This window comes from Paramormyrops kingsleyae, chromosome 13 (genome assembly GCF_048594095.1).
Source record: "Paramormyrops kingsleyae isolate MSU_618 chromosome 13, PKINGS_0.4, whole genome shotgun sequence".
Lineage (NCBI taxonomy): Eukaryota > Metazoa > Chordata > Actinopteri > Osteoglossiformes > Mormyridae > Paramormyrops > Paramormyrops kingsleyae.
Genome location: NC_132809.1, coordinates 16,983,396 through 17,003,130, shown reverse-complemented (window position 1 = coordinate 17,003,130; position 19,735 = coordinate 16,983,396). Strand labels below are relative to the sequence as shown.

Genomic DNA, 19,735 nt, shown 5'->3' with positions numbered 1-19,735 from the left:
ACAATTACCAAAGTCCAATGAACAATCCAGGGCATAAGCAAACTCCGTAGTATAAAAGCTTCATTTCAAGGTTATATGGGAATAAGGTGCACACAGGGTGCTCATCACAGCGCTTCTGCACCGGACGGGGAGGGGGGGGCAAGTTAGGACAGGACGAGACAGGCGACACGGCGGTCGGCACGGAAGTGACGTAGAAGGCAGGCGGCCATCTTTTCGTGGGAGCAACTTTAACAGAGCGCTCCGCTGGGGTACGGGTCCGTGGGACTGCGGCGTTTGTGCGCAGATATTTATTGTGTCCTCTCTCGCAAGTATGTCAGAGGAAATCGAGGAGACCAAGACATCGGAGGAGGCAACCGGCGAGGAGCAGCGGGTAATGATACGCGTAGGCGTGGCGGCTGTGAGGGCTTTCTAAGACGGAGCGGGGTGCCTGTGTTTCTGGGTGAACTAGTGCTGTATTATGCTACAGTATGCGGTATTAAAGTGGCCAGCTGGCCCTGGGTCATGTGTTAACGATCATTTATGATTGATCGGAGTCGTACATGTGTCATGGTGAAGTATTAGTTAGGTACTGGTTCGATTTTGGCGCATCATTCGCGTTAACGTGTGGAGAATTGTCGCATAAGTCGTCGCATTTGCCTCAATGTAACCAGTCTGCAGATGCATTAGATGCCAGTGATTAATCCCCGGTTTAGCTAGATTAACGGAGCTGTTCGCATATGTAGCGCCATAATGTCAGTAATTGCGTCTGGTTGACGTAGGCATGTCCGTCGTCAGAGGTGCTGCATTGGTAATGCAGATTGCTGCATGCCGCTTCTGGCGGGGAAACCGTCTGATCAGGGCGGCTTTTGGCCCCGGGATTTGGGGACGTTACTTTGGTAATGCAGATGCCTGCATGCTGCTTCTCAAAGGGAAAGGCTTGTAATTAGGGTTCCTGTTCCCATGGCATTGAGAAATGTTACTGTGTGTTAATGGCGATATACACCCCCCGAGCATGGCCGACGTCACCCATCTGCATGACATTTTATCACTGGATCGTACCCCAGGCCTTGATTATGGGGACCACTACGTGTTAACTCTAGATTAGTGTTACTGAATACCTGGCGTAATGTATGAGAATCACTGGTACTAGGTGTCGGTTTGGTTCTGACCTGAGGTCCGGTCCCATACCGCTCCCAAAGCATAGAAACATTTCAGTTCCCGCTCATTTCTGGTGTTTTAACTACACGTGTTTTCTCACTGGAAATTGTCAGTGTTTTCTTACTGTTTAATGGGCTGTAACAAGCGAAATGGCAGCTGATACGACTTTGGGCGGCATGCTGTTCTGTCTGAATGAGTTGTGAATAATAAGTACTTCAGGTGAGTTGGCTGAAATGTACCTCTGGGTTGTATGAAATGCAGCGGCCAGATCTGGTGGCCTTCTGTCCTTTGTCATGTTTCGCTACTGAATTTTTTTCATCAGTACCCACTGATTTTTTTAAATGTGTGATTGTATTCGCTATGTGTACCCTAACCAATTAGTCAGTTTTCAGAGTGAACAATGTTTTGGCATTTTATTAGGTGAAAATACTGCTGGGAAAACAAGCCTTACATCAGTCTTTGGGGGTAATTTGGTATACTGAGGTATTTTGGGAATATCCCCGCTCGATTTGGTGAATTTTATCACCAAGATTTCAAAATATTGGAATAGCTTTGCTTTTTGAAAATGTTGCCAACACACCATATGATGATATGAAAACTAGATGCTGCTCAGGCCAAGCCAGTCTTAACTTTGCCAGATTCTGTGTGGGGGAAAAATCAGTCTTTGTAATTCTGTTATTGAGTTCTGTGGAAGTTTTTGGTGATATCAGGAGGCAGAACCTTGGCAGTTGTGAAGAGCTGAATTACCTGAATGCATCCTGGCTCTGCTGGTAATGGTCCCATGATCTCCCCTTAATCGGTTTGCTCACAAAAGTACATATTTTATGGCAGAGGGGTAAGAGATTGAGGGGGTCTCTAAAGTGATTTGAGGCAGCTCCAAGCCTGTGGAGTGAAGCCTTCACCTCATGTCTGTCTGCAGGAGATGGAGGACAAGGTGATCAGCCCAGAGAAGGCGGAGGAGGCCAAGCTGAAGAAGCGGTATCCCAACCTGGGAGCCAAGCCGGGAGGCTCAGATCTCCTGAGGAAGCGACTCCAGAAGGGGGTGAGAGACACCTGGGTCCTGCCTCCTAACCTGATGGCTGTAACTCCCATGCCGTCAGCTGGACCTCAGACAGTGTTATCAACATCCAACTTAGCTAGAGGTCTTACTATTAGATAGACTAGTCACAGCATAGTATCTCTCTATCTCACTGCCATGTTGCCTCTTCTCCACAGCAAAAGTACTTTGACTCGGGTGATTACAACATGGCCAAGGCCAAAGTAAAGAACAAGCAGCTGCCCGCGGCCACAGCTGAGAAGACGGAGATTACGGGTGACCATATTCCCACTCCCCAGGACCTGCCCCAGAGGAAGCCGTCCCTGGTGGCCAGCAAGCTGGCTGTCTGACGCACAGCCTGGCGGAGCTGCTTTCCTCCGCCCTCATCCCCTCTGCGCTCTAACCACGCTGCCCTGCACCTCCATGCTCTCTCATGTCGCTCTCCTTCCTGATTTCCCCTCCCCTCCCTAATTTTGTAACTATAACCTTCCAGAAGACTTGGATTTGTACCTGGACTAGAGCTGAGTGGCTGAGGAATCCCAGGCAGGACTCTTCTAGTAGCTTAAAATGTACCGTAGCGTAAGTGACTGCAAGTGTGTGTGTGCACAGCTGGAGATGACGTTTTAGAAGGTTTTACATTTTACTGTATCATTCCTCGTCTTTTTTTCCCCTAAATTATGAAGGTATGTGCTTGAATGGTTTGCTGTAACTCTCCGTAACAACCCACATCTCATTCTAATGGCGCTTTTATTTATATATATATATACACACACACACACATATATGTATGTATGTATATGTATAATGTACACTTAAAGAACAGACCAAAAGAATTGCTTGCTCGGGGCTAAAATGAGCGTACGTCATGCTGGATTGAGAGGTACTCTTTGTCCACCTCTGTCAGATTGTAAAATGGCCTTAAACTCTCATTCAGCTGTCTTGGTCACGCGCTTCCCTGGACAATGTTTGTCCACCACTGAGATCATCCCTGAGAAATAAGTCAACTGTGTGCTAAAAACTGACCTGAGACCAGGCCTGCTGAGGTTTTGTTTAACTCACTACATGAAAGTATGCACGTGCATTTGACTGTATTGTCACTTTGGTGCCATTTTGTTTTGTAAATAAAATAGTTTTGCATAAATGTTGATTCTTGACATTTTCTGCACCCAGGGCCTTGTTTCCTGTTAACCACAAGCGTCAACCACTCATTTCCAACAGCTCAGATGATGCATCTGTTTGCTTTAAAACGGAAAGCTCACACTTCCCAAATAATAGTGGGAGGAATGTTTTACTTAATTCAAAGGTGAGACAATATCATCTGTGTTCCAGCTTTTTATCCTGAGCATGGTTTTGGAAGGAACTCTCAGTAGTGATGGGCAAAATGTCATGAACCATTTGCTGTATTTTTTGACCCCACTAGGTGGTGCTCTATATTTAAAAAAAAAAATGCACAAAGCATGCCCATCGCAAACTAGGAGAACTATCTAATGGGGTCAAAAAGTCCCAGGTCTCTCTTGTAAAGGATTTTAATTTCAATGTGACGTCCTGGTAAAGGTAGCTAAGCAGGCAAATAAATAAATAAGGCAAATGGTGCATTGAGCGTCAACTACCCTGTGTGCCTTAATTGCCCCTAGGGGACAAATAAAGTTTTTTGAATTTGAATTTTGGCCATCAATACCTGTTACCTTTCCTTGACAACTGAACAAGGCTAGATTGGAAATAACGACTGAATGTCATTTGATGTAAATCTTAAGTCTAAATTTGAAACGTACAAGGTTAAGCACAATGGAGTTAACATTGGTTCAACAGTATAATGATCGCTTTAAAATTAGCAAATGCATAAACCAGATTTGCGTCGTATAATTAATTCAGTAGACCGTTCAATTAAACCTGAAAAGCTAGTAAATTAAAAGACGGGTAGGACATAAAGGCCAGCATTTCATTGAGTCAGTTCTTATTCGTGGAAAATACATTTGGATTTTGATAATTAAAGATAGTTTTGACATGCCAGTGTTAAAGCGGTCAAACAAGCGCTCGCTACCCCGCGTCCCGAATAATGACAGCTTCCCTCCACTAGGGGGAGGTCCTTACCCGTTTAATAGGGAACCATAAGAGCGCTGGTCTCCGCTGTATCCCCTTATCCATCATACCCAGAATGCACAGAGACTCTAACACAGATACATTTTCATGCATGTGGAAATAGCGGCGGGCTCCGTTTCAAAGTGTCATTTTAGGTACGAAGACAACGAAATAAAAACTCAGATGAATGAAGTGCCCGCTTGATGCTCTGCTAGCGAAGATTGGATGAAGTCTTAAGCTGGCGGTCATGGCAGCGTTTGAATTGTATACTAAGGTAACACCTACATATATGCAGTTTTATATAAGTTATATTTTGAGCCTGAGATGACGATTGCAGCTCATCGTGTTGCATGATGTCTTGGTGTTTATTAACTCTTCGGTGCCACCTGGATATGCACGGTCCTTCATTTACGTAGTTAAAATGCTTCACTCATTTGTAAATTTTGCGAAACTAGAGGAAACATTTATATTGATTTGGGTTGGACGAGGGGACAGCGCTGCATCCGTGATTTTTTTTGCCTGGATCCTGTAACCTGAGAGGGAGCGTGTATATCCCCGGCTGGTTTTGTGCGGCTGCTGTGGGATAGTTTGTTACCTAAAGGCTGGGTGCTGGATTTGGGTCACGGCAGAGTCCTCAGGATGATCGTGGTGCCGAGACGCGCTTCGTTGTACCCTGAACGGTTTCTCTTTAGTGCTTCTATGTGTCTCTGTGAGTGTTGCTGAGGTGATGGATCATTCGCCCTTTCCTAGTTAACGGTGATTCATATGAATGTGTTTGAACTGGAAAAAAATGGACTCAAACTTCTTTTCGTGAGGAGCGGTGTTCCATGGCCATCGCATCTGTGATGATGATGTTTAGAAAATGCTGGCGTGATTGAATGTGTGGGATTAATGCAAATTAATGATTTGATACAAAGTTGGCTGCTGTGCCAATTATAGACACGCAAAAGGGGGCACGCTGATGCTACAGATCCGCTTGTTTATTAATGTATTATTTTGTAGATGTGCATTCGGTGCATAAACGGGGTTTCTCAGAGTATTCAATTTACATCAGCCACAAAGCACATGATGTATTCAGCAACTCCATTCAGGAAGAGGAATGTGGCTTCGTATGTCCATGTTTAGTTTATAGGTTACAGTCCGTGTTTTTTTTTTTTTTTTTACATCTTAGTAGGTTACCGTGAGCAGCCAGCATGAACGTCTCGGGTGTCCTGCTCCTTAAAGAGAAGCTCATGTGTGATGGTGAAGCAGGGCAGCCTAAAATCACGCTGTACCGCCATGGCTGAGCTGGAGGTCTGTAAGACAGGTTTAAAATTCGGAGGAGGAACGAGAGAAGGTTCCTGTGGTCCAGCGGTGGGTTTTGCTCTGGACCTATCAGCTCGTGGTGTGTACAGTCATCAGTTGAGTGCTTAAGTACTTGGATTGACTGAACTAATTATTGTACTAATAGACCCAATTTAACCTTCTCTCTCAGCACAGAGGTTGTTAGCAGTTTAAAGAGATCTAAAAAAAAAAAAAAAAAACGCACGTGGACTGGGGCTGGGACTCACTGGCAAAGAGGTGATGTAGACATGTTCCTGAATGCCTGCCATCCTGCAGCTTAATAATGCATTATTAGCGGCACAAGGGATTCCTGTAGAACTTGTATTGGCTTGTTTGATGCGATAAGATGGCAAAAGTCACCTGTCAGGTTGCTGCTCCGACCAAGTTGTTACATTTCTACACAGTCAGGAAAAAACATACGACCCTGGTACATTTTTATATTTATAGTATAGATTTGTTCCCCAAGGTACAAACAACAATAATGTACCTCCAATGGCACAAAAAATTCTATACCTTGAAGCTACGTTTATCTACAGCTAGGGTGCAACTGGCAGACCCTTGAGGGTACAGCCCCAGTGACAAGTAATTGTACCCTCAAAGGTACAAATGTTTCCTTTTTTCTGACAGTGTAGTGAGTATGTCACGGCCTTTAAAGCCTCTCTGGGCTGGTCCTCAGCTAGTGCTGTCAAAGGGATCATGCTAGGAGGGATGCTGAAATCACAGAGCACATACTGAATTCCTTTATTAGACTTTGGATTATACGCGACATGCCAGCTTTGCACTGACTCATCCTGCATCGCCGCTCCAGGCTGCCTCCCACGACGCTGCTCGCCCTGACCCTGCCTTGTAGGCGGGGAAGCACTTAGCAACACGCACCCCAATCCTGAACATCACATGCAGGCCCAGCAGCTACAGAGGCGTGTCTAGCTCCGAATGTAAGAGCAAGATGGACGCACTACTTCGGAAATGCACCTCGACGTTTTGGTGTAAGTGGGGAAAATGCAGGTTTGAAGAATGATGAACCACAAACAACCAGCAATATGCTCCTTGAGGGGTGCTTCAGGTGTGTAGAATGATGTTCTCTTTCCAGCAAGGGGTTCTGCAGAGCATTGTGGGTAAACAGGCATTTGATTGAACTGTTCTGGCAGGCAGAGGAGCACATAGGAAGCTGGATGGCTTTGAGTGTAATGTAATGGACAGGATTGTCCAGGAGCAGGATTGGGTACCCCTGATTTAAATAGTTCAAGTAATGGTGACAATGGATCTGTTGTGAAAGTCTTATTTTTGTAGTAGTTTACCTCACAGGTAAATACATATTGCATTCTGATGACTGACTGACATTTCTGCCTTAGTCTTTGACTTTAATGGTTTCATTATTGTCTGCTTTATGAAGAGGATTGGGGTTGAGTTCTCCATTCTGCATCAGGTCCATTTTGGCTCATCTTACCCATAGTGCCCTAAGAAGTTTCCTCGGTACCCAAAGGTCCATTTGCTGTTCCATGCCGTACCTGGGCCCACCTAAAGCCCGGATAAAGGTGGACGAAACAGGGCTGCCTAGTGAGAGGGTCAGGTTCAGATTCGTCTCATTTTTCAAAGCTTTGACGTTCCGGTTTTAAGATTTATACAGCTGAGGTGAATATGGAGAGAACAGATTTAATTCTCCGTGATGTCAAACATAAACAAAACCGGAGGAGTGGAGAGAGAAACCGGTGCTGGTCTGGAGTTGAGAGTGAAGCGGTGCTCAGTGGTAGTAAGTTCATAATCTGCAGATCACCCTTCGCCATGCTGGGAGTAATTTTCACCAAATGCTAGTGCCAAGGTCCTTCACCTCCATTTGTCCTTTAAGAATGTTATTGGCCTGACCTCTCGTCTTTGTTTTAATTGGGACATTTACACTTATTTACTCCAACTCTGCAATGTGAGAAGTGCACAGTATACCTGGTGTAATTCAATACCTATATAATTTCACTTTGCTTTGTTTTGTAATAGCAAAGTTTTCTCCTGTATATCTTTTTATAATCATGTTAGAGTTGTTGTGGAGTCAAATATAATGCATTCTGATCCACCATGTTTCAATTAAGGTCCACCAGAGAGTAACAATGATGAATGAAATTTGAAAGCTTTATGATGATTACTGCAGGGTTATTTATTGCGGTTGTGTGACATAGATTATAAAATTGTGTGATGTTTTATAAGGACCTTGCTTCTGTGCGTTTCACAGGAAGCTGCTCTCTGGCTGTCAGACCAGCCAGCCACTGCTGACCCCTGGGTGTCCAGGTGTGTGTGGTTTACATGCTGGAGACTGACCCCAGGTTACGAGCTTGTAGAATGACCCCTGAGCTGGGGGTGGGCTCTTGCGAAGGGATTACCTCCTCGCTTCTCTTCTCTCCAGTGCCATGTGATTCCTCCACAGCCGGGGTGCTCTGTGCCCCGGTGCGTGTTTGGCTCTCTGCAACTCCCTCTGGCTTCTTTTGAGGATTCTGCTTTGGCACAGTTCCTCCTAGACTCTCTGATTTCTATGCTGTGCTGTAAATCTATCAGAAGGAGGAGGTTGGACATTTTCTCTGGGCATTATGCTTCATCATCCAGGCTCCTAGCAACTGAGACGGGCAGCGACGCACGAAAAGATGCAGCGACGCAGATTTAGCACGTGCAGCTTCACACTTAGTCTTTGACACTTTCAGTGCTGTTCTCATGGACGGTGCTCTCGTGTGTTCATGGCGACCGCCATCAGAGGATGAGGCAAGGCCAGCTCTGACAGGTGACTGGACTTGCTGTGTGCAGTAAGGATTATTTCAGCTTATTCGTCATACTGTAATTGTTTGGACAGAAGGATATTCTCATGACGATAACCATCATAAACATGTGGCCATTAAATGGTCATCCTCTTGATACTGATGGGATGAGGTTAGAGCGGTGACTTGTTGACGGCCAATTGGTCCCATTGCCCCTCCAGGTCATGTGATTAATATAAGTGGTCTTGTCATGTAAAGTTAGAAGGGATCTTTGATGTAGTCAGACACTTAGGGATGGAGTGACAAGGTTGAAAAAGAGTCAGACAAGCAGATGGACTCCTATGACACAGAGTGGTGACCTCTCCCCTGTGGTGCTCGTGGCTCAGTTAACCATGCAGACAGCTTTCCCAGCATGCCTCTGTCTTGTTGCCTGTATGTTTTACTGCTTTAGTCAGTTGTAATTTTGTACATGTACTGCTAGTAGATTTTGACTCATCTGGATTGTAACTGTTGTCACCTGTCACATAGTGACCCAGTGGGCTGTTACCATAGTAACCTGTTACAGGCAGTGCTGTGAGTTGGGTTATCACCGCGTTAACTAGGGACTAGGCCAGGGCTATTCAAATCACAGTCCTCCAGGGCTGAGCACTGCTGTTTTTCCAGCTTTCCTTTACCTGAGAACCAGTTGTGAAGCCTCTGGCCAATTAGAGCTAAAAATTATTAAGATAACTACCTGGGGGACTTGAAAACAAGGCCTGGATTTGGAATCGAGGGCCAGATTTGAATAGGGGGGAACTAGGCAGTGAGGTAAGCAGGGCTATCAGAATGGTAACCAGCAAGAAGGAGTGCTGTAGGCATAGTTACTGCCAGTTATCTGTAATAGCCAGCGTGTTAGGCTGTAACTAAGGTAACCAGTGACCACGAGTGCTGTGAACTGTGAACACCCCCATAATCTGGCCACTGATAAGAGTCAGAAAGCGGTCACCATGGTTACCTAGTACAATTTAACCCATCCCTAAAAAGTCATAAGTCCCCATTGCTGTCCTGTCACACAGCGCTTGCACCTTTGCACATGTGAAGTGTCCTGTAAAGAGTCTGCATACATCTCAAGTTTGTCTTAAGGAGAAATCCTATGATGGCATGTTCCTGAAATCAATTAGATCCTGACCTGCAGCTTTCTCTCACGCTGCCCGTTTTCTGTTTGCCTCACTCTCATGCAGGTACTAAACATAGCTAGCTTAGCATTAGCCTCTTGTAGGGAAAACCCTTATTTGTAATATAGCTAAATAAGTGTTGAAGGGGCAGACTGCAGTGTATAAAGCTTAGCTGTTGTATGGCTGGCTGTAGGCTGCATGTGGATCATCTCGCTACATTTGGCGGGTTTGAACTCTGACCTTTTTGGTTGCATTTTGGCCCCTTTGCCTAACTTTTTGTAGCAGAGGGCTCTCTGACCTTTGACTCGTGTTCTTCTCTACAGTATGCCCGAGTATGGGTCCCCGACTCAGAAGGCGTGTGGAAGCCTGCAGAGCTGACCAGGGACTACAAGCAAGGGGACTCTGTGCTGCATCTGCTGCTGGAGGATGGAATGGTGATATGTGGCCGCTCACACTCCACATAATCCTCTGTCCATTTCTGTAGGAAGAGGGTGTTGTGGTTTATGCATGCAGAAATGTTCTGTAGGCCTCGCTCACCTACCCGATGTGTCATGTTTATGCTCCGCAGTTGAACCCGTAGAGGAGCCCATCTTCACTCTGAATAATGCAGCATGGCACTTTTCCAGGCTACTCATACCAAACCGCTCTGCGCTTTTCAGCATGTCGAGCATCCCTTGGACCCCGAAGCGCCGAACCTACCCCCCCTTCGGAACCCTGACATTCTGGTGGGCGAGAATGACCTCACCGCTCTCAGTTACCTCCATGAACCTGCCGTCCTTCACAACCTCAAAGTGCGTTTCATCGACTCCAAGCTCATCTACACTTACTGCGGTACGTGTGGCTCCTCTTTGCATTGAGCTGACATCTTTAGGTTCAAAGTCTCAGTGTCCTGATGAGCAGCTGAGCTCATCTGCCTTTTCACACGGGTGGGAAATGCTCTCCTTAATAATTCCACTGAAATATGGCTTCCATAGTTGTGGCTTGATTTGGAGTATGGATCTTGCACGATTCATTTGAGCTTTGCGATATTTTTGCAGGTATCGTCCTGGTGGCCATCAATCCCTACGAAAACCTCCCGATCTATGGAACAGACATCATCAACGCCTACAGCGGCCAAAATATGGGCGACATGGATCCCCACATCTTTGCCGTGGCAGAGGAGGCTTACAAGCAGATGGCCAGGTTGGCTGCATATGCAGACACTCTGACCCTCCGCACTTTGAAACATGTCCTTTGTCTGTGTGCGTCGCTAAGACCTGCTGGCCACATCAGACTGTCGGCATGGGGCTTCATTCCTGGCATCGCAAGATTTGTAGGTTAAGATTTGTAGGTCGTCACATTGTCAGCACAATGAGGCTGGCCTAAATAGGCACCGGCGTCAGTTTTTAAACGTTCCCTCCGGAGGAGAGGTACATCCTTGAGGACGGAGAGTGAGATGTGTCTTAAAGAGGCAGGGCAGACCATATCCCTCCAGCTCAGAGCTCAAAGTCAATAGCATCTGCTGCTCTACAGCATGGTCGAGACCTGGTTCAGGTACCTGGCCAGAAGGTTGCAGGTTTAAATCCCCTTGTTTTGTTCCTTTGGGATTACCACCTGACCTGAAGTTAACTTTTTGAACTGTCTCTTTTGGCTTGAAAAGAGAGACAAAATATACAGTATTTTTATTTCTATTCTGGTCACATTTTGGTGTTTCTGCTCATTTTTTGCTTAATTCTTCACTCTGTTGAAAGAGCACTGTAGGGTTTATCTGTATCTGTATGTGTGTGTGTATATGATGTTGCTTGGCTGATTTTTGTCTCTATGTGCGTATGATGTCACTTGGCTGATTTTCGTCTCTGTGTGCGTATGATGTCACTTTGCTGATTTTTGTCTCTATGTGCGTATGTCGTCGCTTGGCTGATTTTGGTCTGTCTTCCCCTCCTGGGGAAAAGATTCCCCAAGGCCAGGTGTAATGTTTAGTTGCCTTCCAGGTGATATTTTTATAGAAAGTTGCTTATACAGATGGCGACGCTGCCTTTTTTAACTTCTGCACAACCGTTCAGAAATGACCAGAATCTTTTAGCCAGATGTCCCTTTCGTTAAATCCTGCTGCCCCCAACTGTTATGTGCATGCAGGAATTTTATTGTTTTATCTTGTTCCACTGTTCATCCATGCCACCTGCTTCTCAGGGATGAAAGGAACCAGTCCATCATCGTCAGCGGGGAGTCCGGCGCGGGCAAGACCGTCTCTGCCAAGTACGCCATGCGCTACTTTGCCACGGTCAGCGGGTCCGCCAGCGAGGCCAACGTGGAGGAGAAGGTGCTGGCATCCAACCCCATCATGGAGGTATCGGGCTCCAGCTGGATAATCTGCCATGAAGAAGACTCTGCTTACCAGCCAGATCATTTAATTTGTGCCACTAGGGAATCTGGCAATAGACTGTTCCGCTCAAATTCAAAATGTGTTTTATAATACTGCAATACGAAAACAGAAACTGGATGAGCTGTAGAAAAATGGATTGATGATGCACTTGGCAGCTGTGATACGTCTTTCTCGTTTAGTGCGGTCACAAAATCTCCACTGTCTTGTGTTGTGGTGACAGTAAAGCTAGGGTCCTGGTAGAACGAGGCATTGTGGGAAGGGAGAGGCAGGTGGGGGGGAAGGAAGATGGCCTCTCGGGGGACTGCCAGGCCGCTCCTGCTGATGTCGCTGTCCCTCCAGTGAGGGAGAGAGAGAGAGAGAGACTCACATCTCCCCGGTCTCCTAGCACTGAACTAGGCCATCAGATGACTTTGAGCCTAAAAAAATTGTATGAATAATTTCCCAGCACAGTAAACTGCACAAGAACAGCCTCAGAGTGGGGCCTGGTGTGCTTGGTGACCCAAAAGAGCACATACTGCATTCAGTTATTCATTATAGCCACATGATACTCCGCTTAATAACAGCATTTCATTTAGGCACCTATCACCTTGATCTATGTATGGTTCATAAATATGCAAAGATATTTTGTGTGTGTGTGTGTGTGTGTGTGTGTCCTTTCTGTCCAGGCCATTGGAAACGCCAAGACCACTAGGAATGACAACAGCAGTCGTTTTGGGAAGTACATTGAGATCGGCTTTGACAAGAGGCACCGCATCATTGGAGCGAATATGAGAACCTACCTGCTAGAGAAATCCCGGGTGGTGTTCCAGGTGAGCGTGCCATCTGTCCCCTGGCACTTTTGACTTTAATCCCCTTTAATATATGCATAACCAAGGTCTTCAGCTTCCATTTGTTTTCTATTAAGTAAAAAATATTGAATCGTTGCACTGGTGTATTTCGATGACGGTGTGACTCTCATTGGCTGAGTCCGAGCTCAGGAGCTGCATCCTTGGAAGACACGGTCTGCATAATCTTTGTCGGCTGCCTCCTTCGAAAGTCCGTGCAATGAATCTTGGGATATGTTGGGCTGTGATGGATCCAACCGGTGGATTCTCTTCAAACTCTTCAAAAGAAAACCAGATTTGAAGGAGCCCTTGAATTGGGGCAGCCTTGTCGCATCGCTGTGGCGCGTTCCGTCCTTGAATGCAGCCTTAGATGTAGCCCCTGAATTCGGACATAGCCTTTGATATGATATTAATGCTCCATATAAGTGTACAGTCTCTGGCTCTTTGGCCTACTGACTGCATGTCATTTGGGTGGTAGTGTAACATCATGCCTTCTTACTGTAAGGCTGACTGCAGTTTAACAGATGACTTTTTGTGTTGTCAGTGAGGCAAACTATGTTTTCTCGTTGTAGCGACAGTAGCTGAACAAAGCTAACTACCTGTCTGAATCCTCGTTCCTCCCAGGCAGAAGATGAAAGGAACTACCACATCTTCTACCAGCTTTGTGCCTCCTCCCACTTGACGGAGTTTCAGGCCCTTAAATTAGGTACGGTGGGTTCCCCCTGCTGGGAGTGGGACAGATCACGAGACCCTTGTTACAGTCGGGTCTGTCAGATCCTTTTAGCTTAGCTAGACAGTTGATTGTAGATGCTAGATGAAAGGTCCGTAATCCTTAAGGAGCCAGACCGCCGATGATCAGTGTTCCTCCCCAGGCAGTGCGGGGGACTTCCTGTGTACCAACCAAGGTCGAAGCCCGATTATCGAGGGTGTGGACGACGCCAAGGAGATGTCCATGACCAGAAACGCTTTCACCTTACTGGGTAATGGAAAGTCACCTGTGGTCAGCTAATCATGTCAGACAATGCAATTTTATACCGTAAAAAATTTAGACACCAGTAGGTTTTTTAGCAAGAACACAACAAATTTAAAATTGCCCATAGCTTAACCTAAAAGCAACCACATAATACATACTTTTACAATGTTGAACAAACACAAAAAAAAAAACGGATAAAATACTTTACATTTAAACTTAACAGAAGCACCCGAGACAGCAAGACATGGATCTCTTTTGTTTTTCTCTTTCGTGGTGCCGGTTTTGGGTTGGTTAAGGTTAGGGTTAGGTTTAGGGTTAGGTGTACTGTACTACACCTACTGTACTGTATAACTACACAGGCTTTCTGTCATGGCCTAGCCATAGAGTGAGCTGTAACACTTACTAATAATAGCTGGCTAGGCCTGGTGCGTCATTTCGCAGGAAGTATAGCCTCTCTGGATCTTCTACTGTCAGATTCCCTTTTCTCCTCATAAATGTTCTAAGAGACATCAGTGGTTCTCCATGGGTGGGTTTGTCACCAACGCTGATAAATTCCTGGAGCCTTAATGTTGGCTGATTTTATCAGCTGGCTGGAAATAACCACCTGCTTTATTTGCACTTTTGTAACTTTTTAGGGATCAATGACTCATATCAGATGGGGGTGTTTCGGGTCCTGGCTGCCATTCTCCATCTCGGCAACGTGGAAGTGAAGGACCGGGATGCTGATAGCAGTACAATCCAGGTGGGGGGTGCATGTGTCGGGGGGTGGGTCATTTGGACATTGATGGTGTTAAATGGGTCTTCTGGCCACTGCATAGTGAAATGGCCCTTGGATCTGTGCAGTTAGACAGATGTAGTATATTCTGCTGGTGTGGAATATTGTAGAGGTTCAGAATACTCTAGTGTTGTAAAATACTCTGGTGCTGCAGAATACTCTGGTTCTGTGAAATACTAGTGGTGATAGTCTCCGATGATCCAGTCCATGACGGACGCTTAGTGCTCTGATTCCAGGCTAACAACAGCCACCTGATGGTGTTCTGTGAGCTCCTGGGTGTGACGTACCAGGACATGGCCCACTGGCTGTGCCACAAGAAGCTGAAGACCACCACAGAGACGTACATCAAGCCCCTGCCCAAGTTGCAGGCTGTGAACGCCCGGGACGCCCTCACCAAGCATATCTACGCCAAGCTCTTCAGCTGGATCGTGGATCGTGTCAACAGGGCCCTGCAGTCCTCTGTCAGACAGCACTCCTTCATCGGGGTGCTGGACATCTACGGGTGTGTGCACCGCATGCATGTGCGCCGCTCACTAACCAGCACCTCAGTGACAGGCTTGCGGCTCCTTTACAAACATGCATTAATTGTGACATTACACTTCGTGAACTTTATTCCCATCAAGCTCTGTCATCAGAGTCTGGATTCTTTAACTTTGTACCTCTCACTGATGACAGAAATACTTTTCAAAAAACAATTCAGCTAAAGATCTATAAGCTTTACCATAAATGGCAGTCTTGTGTTGTCACCTTCACACAGTCTCATTCATTATTTTTTTTCAATGCAGGTTTGAAACCTTCGAGGTTAACAGCTTTGAACAGTTCTGTATAAACTATGCCAATGAGAAGCTGCAACAGCAGTTTAACATGGTGAGTCGGCATCTCTTGATCCATCTCCTGCACTTTGCTGGCACCTGGAAAATGGGAGATGTAGATAAATAAGAATCTGTTATCTGATCAGGTGTTTCCCAATCTGGTCCTCCGAGACCCACAGATGGTCCGCGTTTTTGCTCCCTCTCAGCTACCTGCTAATCCAATGCATGTTCCTTTTATAGCTAAAGGACTTAGTAATTATCATGCTGTGCATCCCAGTGACCAGTCAGGTCCACTTTGGATCCCTGTCCTGCTGTATAACTATCTGTGGTCGTGTTACTCTTTGTCAAATGCAGCATTCTGTCCAGCAGCATCAGTAGTGGGTTTTTCTGGGTTATGTATTGCCCTATATGACAGCCTCAGCACTCTGGGTGGCTGTGGATCAACGTCGTGGTGCTTTTGCCAAAGTTGCTCCTTGTGACTCCTGCAGCACGTCTTCAAACTGGAGCAGGAGGAGTACATGAAGGAGCAGATCCCCTGGACGCTCATTGACTTCTACGACAACCAGCCCTGTATCAACCTGATCGAGGCCAAGATGGGCATCCTGGACCTTCTAGATGAAGAGTGCAAGGTGGGGGGCAGGCTGACTTGTGTCAGGATTGCTTTGAGCAACCACCCCCCCCCCCCCCGCCACACACACACACACACATATCTACTCCTCCTCCTCTGCAGATGCCCAAAGGCTCAGATGACTCATGGGCTCAGAAGCTGTATAACACGCACCTGAAGATGTCCTCCCTCTTCGAGAAGCCTCGTTTGTCAAACAAGGCCTTCATCGTGCAGCATTTTGCGGACAAGGTCCATCCTGCTCGCTTGCCTGTGTGGCCCCGGGTTTGGCTTTTGGTACCACCTTAGTCTTGGTTTCTCAGTGTGGGTAAGCAGGAGAGCCGAACTCCACAAGCCAGCCATATCACTGCGCTGAAGATATGAGCACAAGCACCCCGGCGCTAACCTCTGTGCAGTGATACGATTGGTGTGTGGAGTTTGGTGGAAGAAAATAGTTCTACATTAAACTGCTCACTACAAAGTCTGTGGATTATCTTCAGTAACTTGGTCATGATTCCTGGTAAGAGACATTGCTGTTGAATTTTTCAAATGTATTTTTCTGGCGCTTTAATCACCACAGAAAGAATGCCATTCACTCCCGTTATATTTGAGAGAAGCCTGACATTTCTATGGCCGGTATCTCCAAAAGTAGCCAACTCCCAGCAGAACAGCCTAGATGGATAGATCACTAAAGCCCCTCTAAGACACATGTTTAGGGTGAACTGGCCCTTTAAATCTTGTGGCCAGATCCTGGTGGAGCTGTCTTCTACTGTCAGTGTGGAAAGACAGAGCATAGTTACGACAGTTATTGTTTTTGTTTTTAGGTGGAGTATCAGTGTGAGGGATTTCTGGAGAAAAACAAGGACACTGTCAATGAAGAGCAGATCACCGTGCTAAAAGCAAGCAAGGTGAGCATCTCCAGGCAGACGTCCGTAGGGATGTCGCCCACTCCCAAGCACCTTTTGCCGATTACTGTGTTGTGGACAACAGAGCGAAAGGCATCCATCAAGAGCGGCAAACAAGATCATGGTTTTTAGAGAAATCAAGACTTTATGCCTGGTGTTAGATGACCTCAAAAAAGAGGTTTCCATTTTGCAGAGGTTAAGCTCAGCATTGCCACCTGCTGTTCTTTCAGAGGACATGTTATCTGGGTTATCAATATGCATTTAACAAGCAAAGGTTGTTGGAAATGAGAAAAACAGATGGCTTTCTGTGAGGTGAAGACTTGCTAAATATTTTTAGTGTGGGTGGATGAATTTAGTGTGTTGATGGCACTGATGACCAGTACATTTATGGTTGATGTACCCACCTTGCAGCACATAATACATACTTAATTAAATACATAAAGTATGTATTAAATTTGCAGCACAGGATTTATTAATAATAAGCAAAGGAATTTTAAAATCTTTATTCTGCACTCCACACACTTGATGAGAAGCCTGCTGTTATTGGTGCCTAAGTGCTGGTATCGCTGTACAGTATGTAGGACAGGATCTGACGTTCTTCACTGGAGTGCATGGTGGTGCTGTGCGCACCTCTTTTCCTGGATTTTCTCCAGCCGCGGCACTGATGTGGGACTTGGTGTGAGTAGCAGTTTAAATATAGAAGTATCTTCAAAACCAAGCGGTGGGAATTTCACCGAGGAGCCTTTTAGATGTACAGGGCTTTTCAAAAGGCCCGGCCAGCTTTCAGATCCAGGCTGCGTTCCCTCGGAGACGGAGCGGGTAGAGAGGCGGCAGGTCGATTGTCCCCCGTTAAGTTTAACGTGCTGCCTCTGGATGGAAGCCTCCTTCAGATGGAGGCTGTGTTTGCCCATGGTGTGGCGAGACTCTCATGGTGTCTTTCCCTCTCTCCTCCACATAAAGGCTGGGCGCCCCATTTCGCTGCAGTATCCTCAGTGAACGGCTCTGCTCAGCATCTCATGGTCTCAGGCCAGAGGTTGCAGGGGAAGCTTGTTGACTGTATTTCAGCACATTGTAAAGAAAATGGCAGCTGAAGGATCATTTGACGCTGCTGTCATCTTATGTCCTTAAAATAAGACACTGGTGTGAAACAACATTTAACGAGTAAGGTGGTAGTTACCTGTTCCAGGATCAGATTTCCGGCATCCATGCCCAGCAGTTGCGCTTAGAAATGATCTAATACGTCCCTCAACAAGTGTATAGCTGTTAGACTGAGCCAATTCCAGTGAGATTTGGGTCGGAACCAGAATCGTACCAACCCAAGTCCAACATTAATGTCAAGATGAGCGATAATGTCATATTATGTGAAAATTATGGAGTTTATGTTCAAATGAACTGCTTTATTGTGTACGTGCCTCTCTGTGCTTCTACACTGCATTTAGTAATTACTGTGTTCCTCTCCTCAGTATTATGGGATTACAGGGATGAAGCAGTTGCATGTTGTTCTTTGTCACTCAGAAAAATACAATATTCATTACAACTTAGCTTATTTTGCATATATTATGAGAGAAATAACATACATTATTTTTGAGAGATTTGAGAACCTGTGGATTCATTTTCGGTGTAACTTGCATTTTCTCCATCCATTATTGGTGTATGTTGTCCCCACCTTGACAACTTTCTCTACAGAAGGTAAACCTCAGCATTTGCACAATGCTGCCCCCTGCTGGTTCTTGGCTTCTGTTTTTGTCTCACTCTAACTCACTCATACCTCTCATTCTCACCCTTCATTGGATGCACTTCTTGAATTCTGGAGCTGAACTGCATGGGTCTGAACACTAGTTGGGTCTTTTGCTCTGGAGTGCAGGAGGCTGGGGTAGGATGGATGTGGGATGAAGCACTTGGGATGAAGCAGATGGGAGGGGTCAAACTTGTCCCTCAGCACAGTGTGTCTGGTATGGGTCACAGTGAAGGGGGAGGAGTTTAACTCATCCTGCAGCATGTGATTGTTGATGTCTGACATGCTAATGTTTTGGTGTCAGAGGGAAATTGGGTGGGGTCAAGTTGCTCCCAGCATGCCATGCTGATGTTTAGGGTCAGAGGGCAAGTGGGTGGGGTAGATATTCTCTGACATGGTCTGTTTTTCTGGTTCAGAGGAGAAAAGCACATATAGCACAAACTAGCTCATTTTCTTTCCAGGGGTCTCGTCTTAACTTTTCTTCACTTTATATTTCCTTCACAAGTCTATAATTATCTTTTGCAACAAAGGCTGTAACACTTAATCCGCATAAGAGAGACCACAGGGACTGACGGCTCAAATCACACTACCTCCCTTTGTGTTTGTCAGTGTCTGTCTGTGTGGCAGTCCTCACAAGGCTCAGTACCTGGGACTGGACTCATGCATGTGCCATGTACGTCTTCACTCATGTAGTAAATTTAATCTTTCATACAGGCCCTGTAGCCATTTGTCGCCGGGCCCTGTAGCTACCCGCTGCCAGGCCCTGTAGCCCCCACCAGGCCCTGTAGCCCCCACCAGCCCTTGTAGCCCCCACCAGGCCCTGCCCACCCTGATGTACTAGTCCAGCTATTTCAGGGCAGCGTTTTATCTGTAAAACAAATTTGCCATGTAAACAGCAAACACCCCCATCCTCTTAGCATAATTCTCTCTCTCTTTATTCATGCTGCACGATGCTGTTTGCACATTGTGTGCTGTGCTGTCTGTCGGTCTTGAGTTTTTGATGTTTGTATCTGTGCATGCACACTGCTGCTGTATGCAAACCAATATCCCCCAGGTTAATCTTAAAGTTTAATCGTATCTTATGTCATAAAATGTGAAAAAAACTTTTTTTTTTTTTAATCTCAACATATGATTCTGAACTATTCTAAATAATATTTTCTCCAATAATGATCATTTTTGGTTTACAGCTAGTTATTTGCCACCTAAATTAAATACGTTTTCCTTTTCATATTTGGTCTCCCTCCTCTATACTTGCAATTATTAATGTGTGACACAGTGGCT

General features: G+C 45.9%; 2 protein-coding genes across 2 annotated transcripts in view; both read left to right on the top strand.

Annotated features, from left to right (window-relative positions):
- Positions 1-132: 132 nt before the first annotated feature.
- On the top strand, positions 133-2,947 carry LOC111846718 (cAMP-regulated phosphoprotein 19-A-like). Its single transcript, XM_023817199.2, has 3 exons — positions 133-370; positions 2,057-2,179; positions 2,353-2,947. Exons 1-3 carry the CDS (start codon positions 311-313, stop codon positions 2,521-2,523), a joined length of 354 nt encoding a protein of 117 aa, XP_023672967.1. The 5' UTR covers positions 133-310; the 3' UTR covers positions 2,524-2,947.
- A 1,369-nt stretch (positions 2,948-4,316) lies between these two features.
- The window catches only part of LOC111846772 (unconventional myosin-Va-like), a 29,678-nt gene continuing 14,259 nt past the window's right edge, over positions 4,317-19,735 (top strand). Inside the window, exons 1-14 of the mRNA XM_072698709.1 lie at positions 4,317-4,526; positions 9,788-9,898; positions 10,124-10,295; positions 10,502-10,646; positions 11,634-11,790; positions 12,492-12,635; positions 13,275-13,356; positions 13,523-13,630; positions 14,259-14,365; positions 14,635-14,900; positions 15,184-15,265; positions 15,699-15,839; positions 15,941-16,066; positions 16,639-16,722. Coding sequence (XP_072554810.1) covers positions 4,500-4,526; positions 9,788-9,898; positions 10,124-10,295; positions 10,502-10,646; positions 11,634-11,790; positions 12,492-12,635; positions 13,275-13,356; positions 13,523-13,630; positions 14,259-14,365; positions 14,635-14,900; positions 15,184-15,265; positions 15,699-15,839; positions 15,941-16,066; positions 16,639-16,722 — 1,752 coding nt within the window. The 5' untranslated portion in view covers positions 4,317-4,499. The remainder of the gene's footprint in view (positions 4,527-9,787; positions 9,899-10,123; positions 10,296-10,501; positions 10,647-11,633; positions 11,791-12,491; positions 12,636-13,274; positions 13,357-13,522; positions 13,631-14,258; positions 14,366-14,634; positions 14,901-15,183; positions 15,266-15,698; positions 15,840-15,940; positions 16,067-16,638; positions 16,723-19,735) is intronic.